This window comes from Phragmites australis, chromosome 10, assembly GCF_958298935.1.
Source record: "Phragmites australis chromosome 10, lpPhrAust1.1, whole genome shotgun sequence".
NCBI lineage: Eukaryota > Viridiplantae > Streptophyta > Magnoliopsida > Poales > Poaceae > Phragmites > Phragmites australis.
The window spans coordinates 3,607,765-3,629,921 of NC_084930.1; the positions used below are offsets into that span (position 1 = coordinate 3,607,765).

General features: G+C 41.8%; 1 protein-coding gene and 1 long non-coding RNA gene across 4 annotated transcripts; one reads left to right on the forward strand and one right to left on the reverse strand.

Annotated features, from left to right (window-relative positions):
- Positions 1–1,292: 1,292 nt before the first annotated feature.
- Positions 1,293–6,982, reverse strand: LOC133883162 (glutamate receptor 3.5-like). Of its 2 annotated transcripts, XM_062322385.1 has the most exons (6): positions 6,434–6,982; positions 3,305–4,650; positions 2,952–3,229; positions 2,716–2,747; positions 2,212–2,618; positions 1,293–2,068 (listed from the first exon to the last, which is right to left on the reverse strand). In XM_062322385.1, exons 1-6 carry the CDS (start codon positions 6,690–6,692, stop codon positions 1,589–1,591), a joined length of 2,802 nt encoding a protein of 933 aa, XP_062178369.1. In that variant the 5' UTR covers positions 6,693–6,982; the 3' UTR covers positions 1,293–1,588. The 2 variants fall into 2 exon arrangements, with proteins under 2 accessions (XP_062178369.1, XP_062178370.1); XM_062322386.1 differs by lacking the exon at positions 1,293–2,068 and having other exon boundaries at positions 2,531–2,618; positions 2,712–2,747.
- Positions 6,983–18,708: 11,726 nt separating this feature from the next.
- On the forward strand, positions 18,709–21,975 carry LOC133930337 (uncharacterized). 2 transcript variants are annotated; one of them, XR_009911741.1, is made up of 3 exons: positions 18,709–19,049; positions 20,500–21,207; positions 21,573–21,975. It is a non-coding gene; the product is annotated as an uncharacterized LOC133930337 (long non-coding RNA). The 2 variants fall into 2 exon arrangements; XR_009911740.1 differs by having other exon boundaries at positions 18,709–21,207.
- Positions 21,976–22,157: the final 182 nt, after the last annotated feature.

A 22,157-nucleotide genomic window follows, 5' to 3' on the forward strand; every position in this document is an offset into this window, starting at 1 on the left:
TCTAGGGAAATGCAAGTTCATAGGGATCTATGGATGTATATCTTATCTTAGCTGTATATATATCCTCATTCATCCGTTAATTTTCTTCATATATCATATGGTTTTTTTCATCTAACTTTTCAGTACAAATCTCAATGTAAATAAATAGTCCTAATAAACTATGTGGGCGCTAAGGGACTATGAAAATTTCACATTCTTACACCTGGCTTCGAATAGGATGGGGGCTTACCTTTGGATCCATTCACATAAAACAGAACGAAGGGTGTAACACGAGCATGAATACGAGTAGGTTGGTGATACCCGAATAGGCCACGAAAACACTCTAGTAACACAGAGTGGTAGACATGGTGAGTACGTACCGGTATAAGTGTCTGGCTGCTGGCAGGTGAGTGCAAGGGAACCGGCATAACTTGCCTGTCGTCCATGGACCAGCGTGTCTCGAATAGTCGAGTTGAACAACTGCAGTGCCGTTTCCTCTTCGAAACCGGTCTCGTTAAGCGATTTTTGGGAGTGGGAGTGCCTGTTAAGTGTTAACCAGCGCCGTGTTTCGACTCGATGCGCAGGACCAGCGAGGCGACTGGATCATTATGGTTTCTTGTGCCCACGAAAGCAAGGCTGACCAGATCTGGGTAATAGCCCAACGGCTGATTTGCTCCCCCTCGAAAGCTCAGTTCATAGCTTCAGAGTTCAGAGTGCTAATGTACAGCACAGACAACATTCAGCTTTGCCTGGTGATGTTCAGAGAAATACAAAAGTGTGTGCGTGATAATACTGACTATGAAGTTGTGCATTGCAGGGGAAACCGCACTTTTAAGCCATATATAGCATTACCATTTTTGTACTGGTTAACTTAAGCCACATATAGCATCATAGATCAGAGTTCAGGCAAAAAAAAGGAAGTCGGAGATTTTGGGAAAATGGATCGATTTGGTTCGCTCAGAAGCTCACCGGAGATTCGCTCAGTGATTACTGTCAGCCGGAATTGCTAAACTGACAAACATGAGAGCGTTGTCGACAATGGCAAACAACTTTGGCAGACAAGAACTCTGAGAGCGTTTTGGTGCTGCACTCAGTGCAACCTTTTTTGATTGATCTTGTGAATAAATAGAAATACAAAGTAGTAGTAGAGGTGGCCGATATGTACGACATAATCACCACGATCGCGCCATCCCACGATCTGACCACATCGTGCATACTGGTACCAGAAATTCAGAGGAAAAACTGACTACCGAACTGAAAACAAACTAAGCAACCTAAACAAACGGTGAGTGGAGATCATGGCAAGAATTGGATCTTGTCAAGAGATGCATGTTAGAAAAGCAATAAAAAACATATCACTTTGCACAGCTTGCAATATTGTTGATTTGCCGAAAAACATTGTTGAATACAAACCGTGTATATGCGAGACAAAAGAGAATTCTAATGATCCTGAGAAAAAATATGGATTCTTACATCATCCTACTAAAAGTATACCAACACTATCTACTTCAATTTGTTTTCTTTCTGTAGAGAACCTGATTCAATGTGTTATCTTGATAATGAAGTTCCCTGCTTTGCCATCTGAAGGACTGAAGTCTGGAAGAATGTTCTACGATGAAGCCACCAACTGAGCATCTGAGGATCCTGCAGCTTGGTTATCTTTCTCGCTTGATCTTCGTTTCATTGTTCGCCTAACTTCTTCCTCCTTCTTGTCAACAAAATGTATCAGCTCTTTGAAGCTGCCAAGGTGTGTTGGCCTCCGCTGTCTTTCTACAGCAGCAGCGACAGCGGCAGCAGCATCGGTTGCACTGGGCTCACCAGCAGCTTCAGAATTGGAGTACTGCCTGAACTGCCAGCAGACTCTTATAAAGAACACCACGAGAGCAAAGACACATATCAGAGCACACACGAGAAAAAGGCACCAAAAGCTTCCGAGGCCAAGCCTGGTTGCTCCCACTTCACTATCATCAGAGGCGCAACTAGGCCTTGAGAACCACTCGTCATGGATTCTCTGAAGTTGTCCACTCTCTGAAAGTTGAAGGATTGCCGTAGACAAGTCTGCAGCAAGGGGGGAGTCTCTCTGGAATGCCTGTAGAGAAAAACAGTGAAGCGGAATAAATTATTTCCATTACAGATAGAGACATGAGTTTATGCTTCCCTGAGGTGGAATGGGAAGAATGCCAAAAATAAGGCGATGAAGACACAAAATGAGATTTAGGACAACAAACGTACAAAGCCCCATCCCTCCTTTGTGAACTCCTGTCCCACTATTCTGAAATTGCAGTAATATGTCAGAAAGATCTCAACATATGGCATCTCATCAACAATTGCAGCAACACCGCCGCTTTTTGGTCCGCGGTTAAGGGCATCAGCATATTCCTGGATCGTATTTAGTGGTACCAATCGAGAGTCAGGAATATTGAGTTCTTCAATCAGGTAACTTCTGGTAAATTTTCCAGCCTGGTATCCAATAGGTAAAGCACTAGAAATCAAATTGTCGAGTCCTGTTATTCCTGTTGCGAGCTGTTGGACTGTGAGGATTGACGTCAAGCTAGCAGTATAACTTGAATTGATGATCAGCACAACGAACAACCATATGATCAACACGAACCGCCCAAGTGCGCTTACAGTGTTTTGTCCTAAAGTGAGTTTCTCGTTAAGATGTTTCCATCCAGACAGGGAAAGCATCATGGAAGAGTTAAACATAATATCATGTGATGCATCTAGTGGACTTACTGTGTGAAAAGAACATTGTCGAGAAGCTGAACCTGAAAAAGAATCACGAAATATCTGTCAATTTACAGGTACCATTTAGAAAAACACCAATAAAATAGTAGTAAATTATGCGAGCATGAATTAAACAAAGCTAAAAACATTTTGGCTCATTATCGTATTGCCAGTCTGAACTTTAACTCAAGTCAAATATGGTAACCTGGATAAAACACACCCTTAAAGTAGCAACAGAAACGTACCAAAATATTGTTATGACTTGGTGTCGTGGAGAACCTCGAAATTCTTCATTAATCCGATGTTCAAGAATCCAAACAACTATCCCCACAAAAATAAAAAGAGCACCTGTTACACACCACATCTGCAATGTGAAAGGTTTAAGGAAAGCCCATGCACTTGAAGTTGCTTGTTTCACCGGCGCCACTATCACAAGCCCTGACTCGATATAAGGCTGTGTGAATCCTACGATCTTTGTCTTATTTCTCACTATAGCAAAGTCGCCTACAGCTGCATCAAGGGACTAAATGAAATGAAACCAATCAGATGACTAACAACAAAATGGTTAAATAAACTGGAAAAAAGAATGAGGGCATACATTGGCAGCAACCATATTAACAATATCGCCATACTTAGGGTTCTTTCTACCATCCCCAATCGGTATGAATTGACAAGGAACTGGGTAAGGAAGAAGTTTAATCGCTGCGTTGAATATATCAATGCAATAACCGGTCACATTATCAGAGCCTCTGCTACCTGACACTAATTCCTTAAAGCTTGCTTTGATTGGAACACCAACTCTCAGAGGCTGGCCATTGTTTGGGAAAACCCAACCCCTAGGCGTAGTTGTGGAGTCACCTGGCCATACCACATTGTACAGCCGCTGGGCACTTGTAGATGTATTTGGTTGCTTCTGATACAAAATTTCAGGAGCAGCAACAGAAAGGCCTGAGTAATTAGACCAATATCCAATCAAGCGGGAGCCAGAGCCACCAACATTAAGGATATCATACGCTGGGCGTACCAAATTGCGGTCTGAGTCAAACTGAACTGGGCCTGTTAGGCCTGTAAAGTTTGTGAGCAGAAGTTGCTGTAGCATCTGCTCACCACCATCAAATATCTTGAGAGTTGATAGATGCAAAGTGCTGCCATTTGAATCTTGCAACCTTGGATCTGCAGAGAAGTTGATCTGTTGTCCACTATTGAGAAATTGATCGATAGCACGAGCAACAGCCCAAACTGAATCATAAGCATAAAAACCATATGAGTTCAAGCCAGAAGTAATACTTCTGTTACGAGCCACGTTATTCCATTTAGATATGAACTTATTCTTAGTATCAGATTCAGGAGTGTGCTGCCGAAGAACAATTAGTCCTTGTATATGATTCATAACATTAATATCTCTGGGACCTAAGGAATCCAGGACAGCAGCTAGCCAATCAGTTACTATCCAGACATAGCCACTGGCCATCATCTGGAGCTTGTTAGCCACAGAAAATATACTCATCCCTGTGTCAGGATTGACATGCACAACCATGACCCTTGATTCCATCATGTTCGCTGTAGACAGTACATCAGTGATCACGTCTGTATTTGAATTCGGAGGAAGAGCTGCTTTATATGAAATCCTTGCCCTCTTTACTGCAAGTGCATCACCAAGGGCTGACACACCACCTCGCCCATAATCATCATCAACGAATATAGCAGTCACATCTTTCCATTGATAGTAATCAACAATACTAGCAACGGCATTCATTTGGAAGTAGTCACTTATCGTTGTCCTTAAGAAGTAAGGATACTCTGATGCAGAAAGAGTTGGGTCTGTGACCGCAAATGATAGAAGAGGAACATGTAGCTCATTAACAACATGGGAGATGACATGGCCTATCCCAGAGGATTGTGGGCCAATAACAGCAACTACATTTTTCTCCATTAGCTGCAATGCTGCAACCAAGTAAGGCTTCTATGAATCAGTTCACGCACCATCAAAGTGAGTAGCAGTGACAGTTGACGAATTGAACCTAATTTTGACATCTCACAAGCCAAGGAAAGATAACAGATTTTCTGCTCACGGCTATGAGATCCTACCAATTTTGTCCCAAAACTTGGTGCACTTTAAGCAAACTTTATTGTCTGACAAAAATAGGAAAACTAGTTGTGCTTCAAACAAAGCTGAGAAGTCTCTAATAAACCTGTTTATTGACTTTATTCTGGTGCTCAAACATGGCACAAAAAGAAAAGGGAATCTTGCATGAGATGAAAGTGAAGAATTGGATGCTCCCTAACAGTTGACACAAGTTTCTTGCAACCTACGTAATACCATAAGCAAATTCATAAGTTATGCCATTTTGTGGTGTACCACTGTACCAGTATGCTTTTTGTTTGTTTCTCTTCTATTGCCAGGACAATCAGGTTAGCAGAATCTTTAAGAAAGGGCAATGTCATCATAAACTTAACAAAACAATTGTTCTCTCCATTTACAATTTAAACAACTCATCTCATGAGACATGAGCCAAGAAATTATTGCACTAAACTAAAAGTGAAGGATATAAATGGGCCAAGAGGGGCACCTTGACCTAAGCTCAGACCAAGACAGCAGCAGCAGCAGCAGCCGCCTTTGTCCCAAGCAATAATACACTTGAACTGTATATTCTTTTATACTTAACATGTAAGGGAACACTGTTGCCTTCCGTCCAAAAAAAAAAAACTTGACCTGAATATTCCGTGGTAGTCAACAATCAGCTCCTCCACTTGGGCTAAGCCAAGAGGGGAATCTCAAATAGAAAGGCAACAATAATAAACTACAAACTATACCAGTAACTAGTAAATGAATTACCAGGAATAAAAAAGGATGAAGTTGACACGTTTTCTTCCTACATGTGCCAAAAGGCTGGGCACTGCACAAAAAAAGTATCACAAAGCAACTAAGCAAGGCTACTAACTGCCAGCACTAATTACTAACTATAACGTGTAAGTTCTCAAGCTTATATAAAAAACCGGTTTATTTGTGCCACATCGAATGGGGTGGGTGCTTATAGGGAGGAAAAGGCGCTTAAGTTTGCTTCAGGTGCTTAAAGTGTGCTAACAAGGTAGCTGAACCTTTTTAAGCACCAATTTGCATTGGAGAGAAGGATTTTTCCACAGGTGCTTAATGATGTGGCAATATTCTCTTTCGTTAAGCACTCTTGTCTAAGCACCTTGAAATCTTTTTGTACAAGTCCTTTAGGGTTTGCAGATTGCATATGCAATAATTTACAAGGCCCAGCACGCAAGGAACAGGTGTACAAATCAGATTGTGTAGGCCTCTTCACCACTGTCAGTGATGCTTATGCTGAAGTTGTCGGAGGGTAAAGGTCCTAAACATATTTTTTTCAGAAATGAGATAACGACCGCTTGACACGTTACTCTCTTTCCTCACTTGCTCTCCTTTTTCTCATTGCAAGTGCTAAGCGGGGAATTTTCTTCCTTAATCGCCACCTCACTTTTGTAACTAGTTGGAAAAAAAAGGTAGATCAATCCAATTATAGAATAGCAATTAAAGATACTGGAACAGTCACTGATCACTCAGATTAGCAAAGATTTAGTCCGCGAGCTGAGCTCCAATAAAAATCATTGCTTTTGCAAAAAAATCGCCATTCTAAGTTCAGTCTTTACACTAGCGACTACTACTGTAATTCCAGTTCTTGAGACTGAGGAAATGAGGAGAGAGAGGAAGCAAACGACCAACCTTCGATGGTTCCAAGAAAGCTGCTGCAGTTGGTGTCCTGGGTGATCAAGTTCAGCTTGGTGCCCGCGAGCACCGTGAGGTCGGCGTTGACGTCGTCGACGGCGAGCTCGATGGCCAACCGCGCCGCGCGGCCAATGGTGGAGTCATAGGTGAAGAGCGCGCCCACGGCCACCTCGCTCGGCCGAGCCCCCGCCCCCGCCGCCCTCGCCGCCGCGGCGGCAAGCACCACGAACAGAATCGTCAACTGAGCCGCGCCCATTCGCTCTCAAGCCACCACCTTCAGGCCTCCACCTCTCCCGGAGGCGGCGCTAGAGCACCGGCGCCGTCGGAAGCCGGAATCTTGGGGGCGAATTGCATCGGTTCTTGACGCAATGGGCGGCGGAATCGGGGGAGGAATTGGGAGGCAGTGGCGGCAGGGAGGCTTCTCGGAGCTTGTTCTTGTGTGTTGCAAGGATCAGATGGACCTCTCTATGGAGCTATAATATCATCGCAACGCAAAGTAAGATTCTGGTTTTGAGGTGGGCGGGAATGGGAAAGAAGAGGACGACGGGATGACTCCCACGAAGAAAGCTTGACGACTGTATCAGGATTCAGAATTGACAACTAGGCCAATACTCATGTGCATGTGTGTATCACGCAATGACACAAAGGCACAGACGCACAGACAGCGAGAGAGCGGCGCAGCCGGAGAGGCGATGGCCGATGGGGACGGGAGCGAATGGAGAATTCGCGTGGCATTCGTAATCACAATCACACGCTCCCTGCCTCTGCCTCTGAGGAAGGCGAGAAAGATATTTCCGTTTCGTGCGCAATTTGCAGCCATGGATCGACGAATCGATAGCAGTACATGAAAGAAAAGGAGAAATGCAAATATACCCGAAAGATTGTGGCTCTTCTTCTTTGCAGGTCTCTGTTGGGCGGTGTGGTGGGTTTGCAGTAGGGTGGCGATCGAAAGACCTTTCTTAACAAGCCCATTAATATTTTTATTAAAGATCTTTCTTATTTATAGAGCTGAAAAATTTTGCTCAATAAAGACGACAAGGGATGCTTAACCCGGCCCTTGATCATCTCACGAAGTGGTGCATCGATTTTCAGCCAAATGCTTCTATCTATTATGATGTGGTCGAGCTGTAGCTACTATTATTTGCTCTCTATTGATATATCGGTTGTATGTATCAGGTTCTAGTTGTAGTATTCTAGTCACTTGTTTCCTATTGAATTTATAATGGTATGGTGTTTTTTGTGTTGGTACAATATCCAGTTTACCCGATGTGTTTTTTTAAATATTTTCTAGTATTTGTGGTGATGATGTTAACGTAGTATCTGTAAAGCTATTATTTGCTTTCAATAGAGACGGAACAAGTTCTCTGTAAAAAAAAATGCAGTGATGCATCCTTTTGATTATGGGGAGGGAGCATGGCGGTGTCACGTGCCCAATTGCTCTTTATCCCATTTCGGCACTGTTCAACAAATTGCATCATGTCCCCTTACATAAAGGAGAACATGATTGTCGACTTTTGATCTACTACTCTCTCAATTTCATTTTACAAGGCGTATTGAGATTTGAGAAAAAAAAATCAAAGTAAAGTAAAAGTATATTTTCTTATAATGCATTATCAATTGCTATGAAACCAACATCTTATCAAAGGGATGGATTATGTGAAATATGGATATATTGATACATCTTTTATACACTAAATATGTGTATAATTTAACTAATTATTGATCAAAATTTATAAAATTTGATTTTTTTTTTAATCTAGATATGCTCTGTATTTTAAAACAGAGGAAGTACTACTGAGTGGCACAGAATGACAGAACACCAGTATTACAAAAGAATAAATTTTCGGTAACATAGCACTCCCTCCTTCACTCAAGCAGCCATATGCTGACTAGGCGCAACGTTGTTCATGTCGAATGCTGACTAGGCGCCATACAAGACAGAGAAAACCACTTAAGCAGTTAAACTAGGTTCTGGAATAATTGCACCACAGTCAAGTTCTTGGACAAATTTTCCATCTGCTTTAAAAATTAGATTATAGACCTCTCAAAATTTACTTTTCATAAGGTAGTAACATAGTTTAGGTGTGACTTTTGTGCAGATCTGACTTGTTATAATGTATTTGTTAAATATAGTATAACACTATGAAAACCTTTCGAAAAATATACAATTATCTATCTTTTATGTTCAATCTCAATAATTGCCGTAATATTTTGGTCCATTAATGTTTCTGGTTTCGGCCAGTGTGCTTAAGTGTTCCGGTGTTGTGGGTTTAATTCTACCTTGATAGTTTAGATATGTTGGAACCAGCTTATAAGTCTCCACGCTCCAACCATAACACATCTGGGTTAATTCTTTTACACGAAGCGAGGACGAAATTGTAAGAGAGGTGCTATGTGTAACATCCTGAGTTTTAGTATTTAAAATATGGTAAAAATTCACTCTTTTAAAAAAATCTAATTAATTAAACCAAATTAAAATCGAGGAAGTGTATATTTGAATATTTGTATATGTGCTATGAATATTCAAATATATTATTATTTTGGCTAAGTATTTTAAAGTGCATCGAGTTAGCTTATAAATTTAAACTTTGCATTAAGACGATAATTTCATCCTTGGTTTAATGGTTTCCATGGCTTTTTGAGTGGAGGTTTGAATTTAAATGTCTCTCCAATTCAAATCTAATCTTTAGTTTTAAATTAGCTTGAGTTAAAATCAAATCGGAATTCCAGCAGCTTACAATTGCCCTGATCCATATATTCTCAAATATAAATTCAAATTCAAATTCAAACAAACCTATTTGAATTGATCCGAAATCAAATTATTTTCCCAACTTCATCTTCCTTCCTATGGCCGAACTTCCATTACTTTTGACCCGCTCGCTCATATCTCCTCCTGGGTCAACCCCTTTCTCCCTCACTCAAACCCAGCTCACCCAAGCCAGCTAGCTTATTTTTTCCATCTGTGTCGTGGGCCACGACACGCTCACCCTAGCCAAACCGAGCAAGCTAGCCCAGCACCGCCCCACTCTTCTCCCACCACCAACCGATGTACGGGCCCCACATACCGGAGCCTTCTCCCACCTGCAGCCCCTCCTTGCTTTGTTGCTAGTCATGCTGCCTTCTCTTCGCCATCAAAGCGTGATGACCTTCGATCCCCTCTCACGAGCTCTCTCTCCCTCTCACCACTAGGGCGTGCGCAAACCGAGGGATAGCCTGACACCGCAACTTGTTTGGCCGCCGTAAGGAGATGGTCGACGGCCACACTGCCATGCCCCACAAGAATCCCGAGCGGTGTTGCACTCCAACCTCGAGCCGCCGTCCTACTCATAGCGAGGATAAGGTCGCACCCCCCCTAGCCACGACGCCTATAAAAGGGAGCTTCCGAGCTCGGTTTTCCCCTTTCTTCCTTATTCGGATTCTTAGATCCACATGAAGCTTCCCCACCTTAGCAAACCATTGCAATGCCGATGTCATTCCTCTTCCCATGCGTAGCTGAGGAGGAAGAGGAGTTCGCTTCAAGCCTTGTGCCGCCCTTCTTCGTCCAGACGCCGATGTAGGATATAGGATACCGACTAGAGGGAGGGTGAATAGGTAATTTCAAAACTATTTGCTAAGCGATCAAATAAAATTTGCAAAAATTAAACTAGAGATCACTAGAGCAATATAAAGGAATTGGGGCAATTTGTTAGGTATCATCACAAAAATCATAAAAGTTGGAATATAACATCGGTGTAAGGATGACATGTGGGGTCTGGCTCATATGTCATCCAGTCGATGGTATTTTTCAATATGGGTACTTTTGTGATGGTATCATCTAATTTTTTCAAAGGAATTAGAACTATGTCAAGGTTTGAGATTCTAAGATGGCATGCAATAATTTATATTTTAAGAAGATAATTACATGAGGTAATTTGTATGAATGTAGATAGCACAAAAGATGACACACGAGTTTTATTCTGTGGTGTCGGTTATTTTTCGATCACTTCTAATTTACGTTGAGATGAGTTCAAATTTCTTACCGCTCCGGTGAGGCATGCTCAAAATATCTCATAATCACCACCACAGTTCATTCACAAACTTCTTTGAAGAGCTCTACGGTGTGCAACCACCTCCAAACTGCCTAGGAGGCAACAACCTCCAAAAATAACAAGTTGACGATATTTACTTGAAAGATCACTAGTGTAATAAAGCTCAAACGTTACACAACAATACACTAAAAGCTCTTACACTCTCAAATCTATAACCACTAAGCTAAAAGAGAAAAAAAATTCATATGCTAAAGTATTAAAAAATAAAGTGCTAGAGCTCCTACGTAAACCAGCAGGACGTCTACTTACAGTCCACAGCTCGGAAAATGGCTGTTACTGGACTAACGGTTCAAACAAGCAGGAAGACATGAATACACTCTACATGAGGCTGCCAATATTTCTCATATAACTTTGGGTAATGGATCGGCAAACAACACGATGGCCAAAACGACACGTATATTTGACGGTATTTTGTTCACGTCCATCGTGCATATTCACTAGTATTTTATATGTATACTTAAGCGCTATTCAAGAACTAAGAAGGCAAAGCATCTTTGTGCATACGCCATGCAAGTACGTGTACAAGGGCAAGTTAGAGTGTGTGCATGTTTGTGTCCTCGCGTGAATGCCATCTCCAAAATACATGCCGTGGATGTGTATATGTATACATTACTTTAGAAAAGATCATTAGTGATGGACAATAACACTTATTAGTGACTGATAAAACACTCGTCATTTCAAACGTATTATTAATGTTAACTCATGGGTAACAAATTTGGTGTCACACTCCAAAATCCTAATATAGTCTTTGAGCATGCATAATCATTTTTAACACTCATTAGTGACTGATAAAACACTCGTCATTTCGAACGTATTATTAATGTTAACTCATCGGTAACAAATTTGGTGTCACACCCAAAATCCTAATATAGTCTTTGAGTATGCATAATCATTTTTAATTTTTTTTAACGTCGGATCCCTAACCGGAGGCTACTTTAGAGGCCAATTTGGAGGTGTACGAGGCAGGGGCCTCGAGCCCTCGCCAGTTCGGCACCTCCCTAGTGTCTTACCACCGGGCACCATGCCCGTTCGCATGCCCATTTAAAAAAAAAGCATGCATAATCATCATGATATCATATTTTATATGGTTGATTTCAATTCAAGGGTTAAACCATTTCAAAAATGATATGTTATCAGTCAATGTGCGTGTTCACTATATATGTATATTTATATTTATGAGTAGAAATGATTTAGAGATAATTAGAAAGATCCAAAAGTCATTTGAAAAGAGAAAAAAAGAAAAAAAAACATGAAAAAGATACATCCCACGGTTTAACCGCTAGAACTCAGAGCATCATTTAAAATCACGGACTGACGCTCACTCATCTCTCTGACTCATTTCATTCCTTACTCACTCCCTTTTACCCAATGCGCTATGTATTTTGAAACGAAGGAAGTACTACCAAGCAGGGTTAAAAAACCGTCGGTAACCGCCCAAAAATCGCAGTTACCGACCTTCTCGGTCTGGTCCGGTTTCAGAAACCGAACGGTAACCGAAATTTGAATTCAAAAAATTCGAAAAAAAATTCAAAAAAAAATCTTAAAAAAACTAGACACGATTCTAAGACCTTCTGTGAAAAAAAATTCAAAAATAATGTCCTTTGCATCATATTCTATAGGGAGAAAGTTTGAAAAAAATTGAAGCGTGCGGCTCAGTTATTAACTCACGTTAAGGAAAAGTGTAACATACAAACACATATTTTTTTTTGTATAAAACGTATTTTAAGAGAATCTTTAAAATTGATTTCACTTTATTTAGAGTTTTATTAAATTCTCTATGATTTTTACAAAGTTCACAAGCATAAAGTGAATATGTTAAGAAACAGCACTGTAATTAAGATTTTCATGTCTACTATTATTTTTTCTATTTAAATCATAGTATAAATAAGCTAATAAAAGTGGTTTCACTAATTTTTGAGGTGTGATGGGTCAGTTATGAATTAATCTAGTCGCAATACATTTACACAATCATGCATGTTACGATAACTAATTCATGAGTTCATATATTTTTAAAAGGCATAGGATCATGTAAGAAGACTAACAAAATTAGTTTCATGATTTTTGTATTAGCAAAGAGTAAACTATGCATTTAACTTGGTTTAAAAAATACAATTTCTCACAGAAAATTTTGAACTTTTTTATGAGTATAAATACTTTTATCATGTAGATCATGTTACAAGGAAGCCAACAAAATTTGTTTCACTTGATTTGAAGCCCAGATGAATTAGTTATTGATTTTACAAGGTTGAGCTCTTTTTTGGGTTTTTTTGTTGAACTGCGCTGAAAGTCGATAAAACCGCTCGATAAATCGAGAAAACCGAGCGGTTACCGACCCAAACCGCTCGGTAACCGACCAATTCAAAAATGCGAGAAAATCGCTCGGTAACCGATCCAAACCGCTCGATAACCGACCAAAACCGAGCGGTTACTGAACAGCTAAAATCGTGATTTTTTTTTTCCAAAATTCAAATTTTGCCAAATGAATTTTCTCCGATTTTTTTTGAATTTTTGACCGGTAACCGCGGTTATCGCGCATTTTCGGTTACCGAGCTCCGGTCGGTAACGTAAACCCTGCTACCGAGTGGCACATAACGACAGAGCAAGAACAAATTTCCGGTAACATAGCACTCCCTCCTTCACTCAAGCAGCCATATGCTGACTAGGCGCCACGTTGTTCATGTTGTATGCTGACTAGGCGCCATGCAAGACAGAGAAAACCACTTAAGCTAGGTTCTGGAAATAATTGCACAACAATCAAGTTCTTGGAAAAAAATTTCCATCTGCCTTAAAATTAGATTGTAGACCTCTCAAAATTTACTTTTTATAAGGTAGTAACATAGTTTAGGTGTAACTTTTCTGCAAATCTAACTTGTTACAATGTGTTTGTTAAATATAGTATAACACTATGAAAACTTTCAAGAAATATATAAGTATCTATTTTTTGTTCAATCTCAATAATTATCGTAATACCCTGGCCCAATACTGTTTCTAGTTTCGGCCTATGTGACCCAAATGTTTCAGTGTGATGGGTTAGTAATATTTTGATAGTTTAGATAGGTTGGGACCGGCTTATAAGCCTTCGCGCTTCAAATATAGTACATCCGGGTTAATTATTTTACATGAAATTGCAAGAGAGGTGCTATATGTAACATCCTAAGTTTTAGTATTTAGAATATGGTAAAATTCACTCATTTTTTTAAAATCTAATTAATTAAATCAACTTAAAATTGAGGAAGTGTATATTTGAATATTTGTAATGTGCCTATATGAATATTCAAATATATTATTATTTTGGCTAAGTATTACAAAGTACACCGAGTTAGCTTATAAATTTAAACTCTGGATTAAGATAATCAGTTCATCCCCGATTTAATGGTTTTCATGGCTTTTTGAGCGGAGGTTTGAATTTAAATGTCTCTCAAATTCAAATCTAATCTTTAGTTTCAAATTCAGCTTGAGTTCAAATCAAATAGTATTTCTAGCAGCTTACAATAGCCCTGATCCATATATTCTCAAATCTAAATCCAAATTCAAATAATCCTATTTGAATTAATCCTAAATCAAAATATTTTCCCAACTTCATCTTACTTCCTCTGGACCGAACTTCCCTTCCTTTTGACCCAACTCGCTCAAATCTCCTCCTAGACCGGCCCCTTTCTCCCTCACTCAAACCCAGCTCACCCAATCTAGCCAGCCTATTTTTTCCTCTACGCCATGGGCCGTGACACGCTCAACCAAGCCCAACCGAGCAAGCTAGCCCAGCACCGCCCCTCTATCCTCGCACCTCCGACCGATGTGCGGGTCCCATGTACCGAAGCCTTCTCCCACCTCCAGCTCCTCCTTGCTTTGTTGCTAGTCGTGTCGCCTTCTCCTCACCATCAAAGCGCAATAACCTTCGATCCCCTCTCACATGCTCTCTCTCCTTCTCACCACTAGAGTGTGCCCAAACTAAGGGATAGCCTAACACCACGACTTGTTTGGCTGTCATATGCAGATGGTCAGTGGTCGTGCTGCCACATCCCGCGCGAATCCCGAGTGATGCTGCACTCCAACCATGGGGCGCCATCTTGCTCATCGTGAGGATGAGGTCGCACCTTCTGTAGCCGTGACGCCTATAAAAGGGAGGCTCCAAGCTTGGTTTTCCCCTTTATTCCTCATATGGATTCTCAGATCCACACAAAGTTTCCCCACCTTTGCAAATCACTGCAACACTGACATCATTCCTCTTCCCGTGCGCAGCCGAGGAGGAAGAGGAGTTCACCTCAAGCCTTGTGCCACCCAGACGCCGGTGTAGGATCTAGGTACTGACTAGAGGGAGGGTGAATAGACGATTTCAAAACTAACTGCTTAGTGATTAAATAAAACTTGCGGAAATTAAACTAGAGACCACTAAAGCAATATAAAGCAACTAGAATTATATCAAGGTTTGCAATTCTAGGGTGATATGCAACAATTTATATTCTAGAAAAAAGATAAATTGCATGAATGTAAATAGCACAAGATATGACACACGAATTTTATCCCGTGATATCAGTGATTTTTTATCACCCCTAATCTATATTGAGGTGAGTTCTAGTTTTTAATCACTTCTCTATCAAGTATGCAATTCTCACTATGAGAAGAGGCTCACACTGATCAACTTTATCTTGAGCCGGAATAGAACAATAAACTACTTAATACCTCGATTCTACTAGAGTAGCACATTAACCGTTTCGGTGAGGCGTGTTCAAAACCTCTCACAATCATCACCGCAACTCCTTCACAGACTTCTTTGAAGGGCTCTATGGTGCAACCACCTCCAAGCCGTTAGGAGGCGGAAACCTCCAAGAGTAATAAGTCGACAATGTTTGCTTGAAGGATCACTAGTGTCACAAAGCTCAAATGCTACAAAGCAATGCACTAGATACTCTCACACTCTCAAATATGCAACCACTAAGCTAATAGAGGGAGAGAAAGAAGTCAAGGGCTCAAGTATTCGGAAATAAAGTGCTAGAGCTCTCCCTTGAACCAACAAGGGGTCTATTTATAGCTCATAACTCGAAAAGTGTCCGTTACCCAAAAGCTAACTTCTCTACGCATCCGACAGTCAGACTGCAGTACAACTGGTGGTCAGACCGTCACTAATCCAACAGCTAGAAAAGTGTAATGATGACTCTAACACTGAAGAATAAATGACCTGATAGTCAGACCATAAGCCTAAAATAGAGACCCAAAACTCTCTGTTCCCTAGCGGTCAGACCGGCAAGCTCAGCAGTCAAACCGCCAACCGGAGTAGAGAGTTCAAAACTCTCTGCTCCCTTGGCGGTTCAACTGGGGACACCCCTCGGTCAGACCGTGACTTAGGAACTTGGAAAATTCTACCTTACTTATACAATAGTCAGACCGACCATATCTGGCGGTCAAACCGCTAGCTACTCAAAACACCCTCAAAGATAGCTTTTCCAATTTTTTTTCTCAAATTAAATCCCTCATTTTAGGTGAAATGCAAGTTTGAGCAACAATAACACTTTTGATAACTCAAGTAAACGCACATCAACCCTCGACACTTACCTTATCAATCCGGTCATTTCTTTTCCCTAATCACCATTGATCGATAAAAGAAAATACCTTATATTTTATACATTTGTCTTGAGCTAGACATTTACATATCTTCCACACATGCTTCTTCTAAGTCCTCAACATTCTTGCGACTAACATTTTCATAACTCAATTAAACTTGTTAGTCTACAATTGTATATTGTCATTAATTACCAAAATACAAATTAGGGGCTTAAATGCTTCAGCCGAGAGGGAGCACCAAGGATGCGAAGTCGAGCCGTTGTCGTCACCGCATGAAACTCCTCGTTGCCAGCCATCTTTCCTTGCCACGCAGACACTAGTGAGCTTCCCCATCCCTCTCTTTCCCCTTCTTTGTAGTGTACTAGGGGTGATGGAACCCACCTTCGAGCGACTGCCCTAGGCCAGTGGCTGTGAGCTTCTCGCCACCGGCATGCACTTCTCCTTTATTAGGCTAGCCTTCACGCCATGTTGTTGCGCGACGGGCTGTGAGCTAGCTTAGGTCTCCTTGTAGGGAAGAAGCATATCGAAAAGAGTGGGGTGACCATGCCAAAAATTCGCACGACAGTCTTGATGTGTCCGGCTGCCCTTTGGGTGCGCTCTGGCCATTGCCCAGTGGTGGAGATTGGTCAAACGGGTTCCCCATCTCATGTAGAAGCTCGACGCCTAGATCTTTCCTCGATCCATGTACTCGAGCCTTGTTCCTGCGAGGTCTCCGATAAGGAGCCATCGTGGATCCTCACCACTGGCCTTCTTCTCTGCTTTGCTCCATCCGATAAGCACACGTGTGTGCCACGCAGGCCTCCTAGCCACGTCGGCCAAGCCAGGCCGAGCTGTTGATGGGCCAACCTATTTTTCCTTCTTTGTCCCAGTCACAAAAACAGTCGTGAGCCATTACATAGCAGCCCATTTATCAACCCAAATCTGAATCCAGAGCAAGGCCCAAGATAGAGCCCGACCCAATCCAACCCTAGCCATACACTATTCAGTGCGACCCACGGCATACTGTTTAGTAGGACCCCATGGCGTATTGTTCAATGAAACCCACCATGTACTGTTCAGTGGGATCCACCCATGAATAATATTATTTTAGAATTTCTTGAATTAATTTTAGATTAATCTTTCGGGAGTCATAACTTCTCCGTTTTAACTTCGATACCGATGTTTCTTTCGACTAAATTCATCTAAATTCGAGATCTATCTTTATATTGTAGTGTAATATCTACTAGGACTCATTTGGTTTTCTATTTGGTGTTATTTGAGTCTTCAATAGCATAGGCCGTTGTTAATTGTAAATTGTGCTTTGCAAAACCGGAGAACTTCGCGGAGGGCCTGGAGGATCCCGACTTCGACCAAGGACTAGAGCAAGAGTTCAGAGAAGAAAAGTCCTATCTCCTTGATCATTTTGAACCCAAGTTTCAATAATCTAAATAATCAACTTAAAACTTAACTAATTATCGCATGTGCTGAATATACTTGTGCTATTTCAACTACTTGCAGTAGTTAAATCCTATCAAACAATTAACATGCCTTAAATGTCATTATCTTGAATCTATGTCTAGGATTATCTGTCGTTATCTATATTAACGTCGGACAACACCTTGCTATCTAGTATGCTTAGGATTGAATACATATCTTCAGAGATGTAACTTCATTGAATATCAATTCATCTTATATACCATGGAATCCTTGATGATTGTAGAATCCTTGATATTGGTGGACAACGAATCTGGAGGCGACCGTATCGCCGAGAGGCTCTTCACTACGTGCCGTCGCAATGCCGTGACCCCACCGTCGTCCTTGGGCAGCATTGCTACCTCAGATACACCAATCACACACAATTCCACCGCCACCGAGCATGTCGCCGCTCGCCTCTGCTCCCCACCAGTACCACCCCAAAATTCGGCACCCCGTCACCGACACTCCTCCAACTTTAGCCGGATCCACCACCTCCCCACCTTGGTGAGCTCAACTGCAATTTGGGTCGGTGGGAGCTTGGCCTGGCAAGAGCTTGGATCGGCATCAAGAGGGAGAGATCACGGAGAGAGCGAAGGGAGAGAAAAAATCGAAACGCTATATTTGTAATGGCAATGGTGAGTAAATATATGCCACAATCCAGAAGCATTCTTTCTCTAGATGATGAATTATGGCATAATCTACCTTTGGATTGTGGAATCTGGATTGTAGAATCGACCCGTTTGTTGTTTCAAAATCTTGGAATCATAATAAAAAACAAACATACCCTGAAAACTGTTTTAACGGGGCATGTAGAGTAGTCATCCTGTGAGGATACTATTAGGAGCTTGAGTTACCTGAATAGTACTCGTTGCCAATGTTAAAAATACTTGCTTCAGCCGTATATTGTAGAGGAAACCACACTTTTAAGCACAAATAGCTTATATCACTTGAGCAATCCAGCCATTACCATTTTGTATTGGTTAACTTAACAAGATTTTTACAGTGCATTATACTACCAGAAGAAGGACACTAAGCATTACTTAGAGTATTATTGTAAATCGACAATTAGGTGGTAGTTTTATGTAGTCTACCGGGGTAGTTTGGTCCTTTCCGTTCAAGCACGTATTGAGTTTGGGCCCAACTCCAAGCCCCTAGCTCCCGACGCCCGACTGCCCGACTCCGTCGCCTAGGCCCCAGCCGCCGCGGCGCCTATCCAGCGCATTCTGCTCCTCGCCTCCTCGGCTCCTCCCGTGACTCCGAGAGGCTGTGTCGCCGGGCGCCAGCTCGCCGTGTGAGTGCCGAGTGCGTGACCGACCCGTGCTCCTTCTCGGCTGCTCCGCGCCTCCGCAGGGCGCCGGGCACCGGGCCGCCGGCTCTCCGCGTGAGTGCCGACCGCGTGACGCCGTGACCCGTGCTCCTGCTCGGCTACTCGCCTGCTCCGCGCCTTCGCACAGCCGGCTGCCGCCCAGGCGCACAGCCGAAGACGCCAGACGCCCTGCCCCCGTGTCTGGGTATGTATGGCCTCATCGATACATCAGCTCAAATAGGCAAATTCAACAATTGCTTGCTAAGTTTCGGTTCCGAACTTCCGATGCGCGTGATGGATGCGTTGCTTCTCGTGGATTTCACATTACAGCTTGTCAGAATGACGGAAATGTGGCATCCATATTTTGCTGAGAGCCCTACTGGTCATATCTGCTAGGAAATACGCTATATGTGCTGGGGCATAGTTCTGGATTGTAGTTTTGGCTTTGATAATGTTGCTATATATGGCGCGTGTGCTGTTTCAATTAGATTGTGGATTCAAATCTCTCTGCTGGGTTGCGTGAGTTCAGGTTGACAGGCTCTCTATTTGCTCAATTATCGAATTGGCACTTATGTACTATTGCATTATTCGGGGTTTGGCATCAATAGGTTGGGTTGGTTCTCCTTCATGTGTCTCCCGAGCTGTGGAATATGGAATTTACCATTTAGGGGTTAGCCTGGGTTTGTAGTTTGGTTGTATTGATTTTGGTAATATATTACCATACTTTGAGTGTGAGCCACTTTTGGTGTTGTCACAATTTGTATTGCATTTAGCTTAATTCGAACCTTAATTTTATTGGATTTGTGATATAGTGCTAGAATAAGCACACCCTTCTCAATTTTTCTGAATCCGCCACTGGTGTTTTCAGTCCAAATTTGTCAGTCATGTATAGTAGCATGTACAGCTAGTCCAGAACTTGGTTAGTTTGATTAGAAAACTATTATTCTTCCGTTTAGCAAATTGGTCTTGTGATAATTCTTTACAGCCGTAGAATACAATTGTAGGAGCAATGCAAACTGCTAGTTTAGTTGCTCCTTGGTCAAGAGCGTGCAATGCAATACGTCCTTGTGACCAAAAAAAAAAAAGATCCTGAAGCAGTTAATCCTACAGTCCTAATAAAACCAGACAAACTTACCCTACTGCTACAATGGTCATGGTGGCGATCATAATTTGAGTTGTAGCATTTTGGTGTCCCAATTTCTTCCTTGGTTGGGCAAGAATTGTCTAGTATTTTATCATGCCTAGGTCGCGCCGGTGCCACAAGGCAGCTGCCCTCTCTTGAACTTGATTGCTCGGTCTACTGCATGAAGTGAATTATTCACGTTCTGCTGCCCTTTCTAGAGGCATGTACTGCCACATGATCCCCATGGCTTCTGAATCCATGTACTGCTGCAGCAAAGCGAATGAGTCGTCAAGAATAAGTATTAGCAATTGACATGAACTTGATTAACATGATTTTCCTTGATTTGGCAATAGTTTATTTTATCCATACTATAAGCATGTAGTTGTACAACAATTGTCTTGCGTAGGTTTCTGTTGTCAATGCCATTTCATGACCTTTTTAGGCTGTCCATGTACTATGTTCGAATCATGTTGTTTGGAGTCATTTATTTTAATAATTAAATAGGCTGTGATGTTTTATTTTTCAATTGAAGCTGAGCATCATGAACGGCGAAGAGTACGTTAGCCTGGAGGAAATCGAGGAATATTACAGAATGGTATATCAGACTTTTAGGTGGGACAAGGATTTTTATGCATTCTACGACTCATATGTGCTCCAAAGGCTTCAGTGTCATAAAGGACAATGTGAGAAAGAAGCCAGGCACCAATGTTGCACGCTTTTTCCATGTGACATGTACTTATCATGGCTCTTCGATGGTAAATGCTAGCTACCGTTGCCGAATGCTGGAGTGCGAAGCCATTCCATGCGCACACATTTTTACTGTTACAAGGTCTCTCCATCTAGACACCATTCCTGCTTGTTGCGTTATGGTTAGGTGGATGATGCAAGCAAAGAGTGCATTCCCAACAGAGAGAGTTACCAATACGCACGTGTGGTCTGAATCCGCAACAAGGGTAATCGTGCTTTGTTCGAAGCTTCAAGGTCCGCGGAGGATACAGAGCAGATGATGCAATTCTTTGATGCTATTCTGGATGATGACGTAGAGAACCAGAGCACAGAGGGGACGTCCTTTGGGCCTTTGCCAGCACAGTTTTCAGGTGCGAACCGCCCCTCTACAAGCAGAGTCCTCAATCCAAAGAAGATTATTTCGAAAGGTGCTCCTCCAACAAACAGAAGATTGAGGTGATTCAACGAATCCTTGAGGAGGGATTGACTTTCAAACTTGTGGTTCCATCTCGAGGTAAACTTCAGTTACGAGTAGCTGTAGGTGGACTTCTTAGTACTTATGCAGTATGCACTGTTTTCTTCCATCTTTATGCAAGTTAACTGACTTGTGTTCTATATACGGCTGGTGTTTGATCCTTTTTTCCCCCGGAAATGGCATGCCTCCTTGCATTTAAGTAGTTTTATGAACATATTTTCACCTTCACTTGGGAAGTGTTGAGTTGCAAATCTAGGAATTCTCTTTGTTTTAAATAAATCTTACCATCGTCTTCTCTGCTTTGTGATCCGATAGCTGCTATAGTTTTCTATATATACTGAAATTTGATACATCATTTTCACCAGTACCACATCTGTTCATATGTCATTGTCCTGTTTCTGAAGCTCAACTGAAAGCTACCTGCACAACACTCCTTGGTTACTCGAAATGCTAATGGACCTGGAGCAGCTCAAGCTGACAATTGTATCAAAAGTGCTGCTCAAGCCCATGATAAATTGGTCCATTAGCGGGTTCAGTCTGCCATTTCTATGCAGTCGGCCATGCCATCTCACTGTGTGGTGCGGATAGGGTCAAGGCAGAAGCTTCAACCTTTCTCATCTACAATATCAAAGAAGTAACGAAGGAGGAAGGACAATGCTTGCGATCTTATATTTTGATGTAGCTAAGAACTGATATGTGTTCTAGTTTGTGTGATAGGATTCATGAATGCTGTAAATTTAAATGGAATTGTGGCCGGTATATTCTAGTTTCTCATATTGGGATTCCTGGAAGGAGTAAGTTTGGAGTTGCGGCTGGTCTCTTGTAGTTTGAGGTTTGGTTTCAATGCCAGTAAAGACCTGGTTGCAGCAATTTCTAATATGTTGCATGTATCTGTCTATACATGAAGCATTTAGGCACACCAAAACCGAATCTGTTGAATCCCAACAATACAACAAAACTGAATCTGTTAAACATGGGCTATATATACA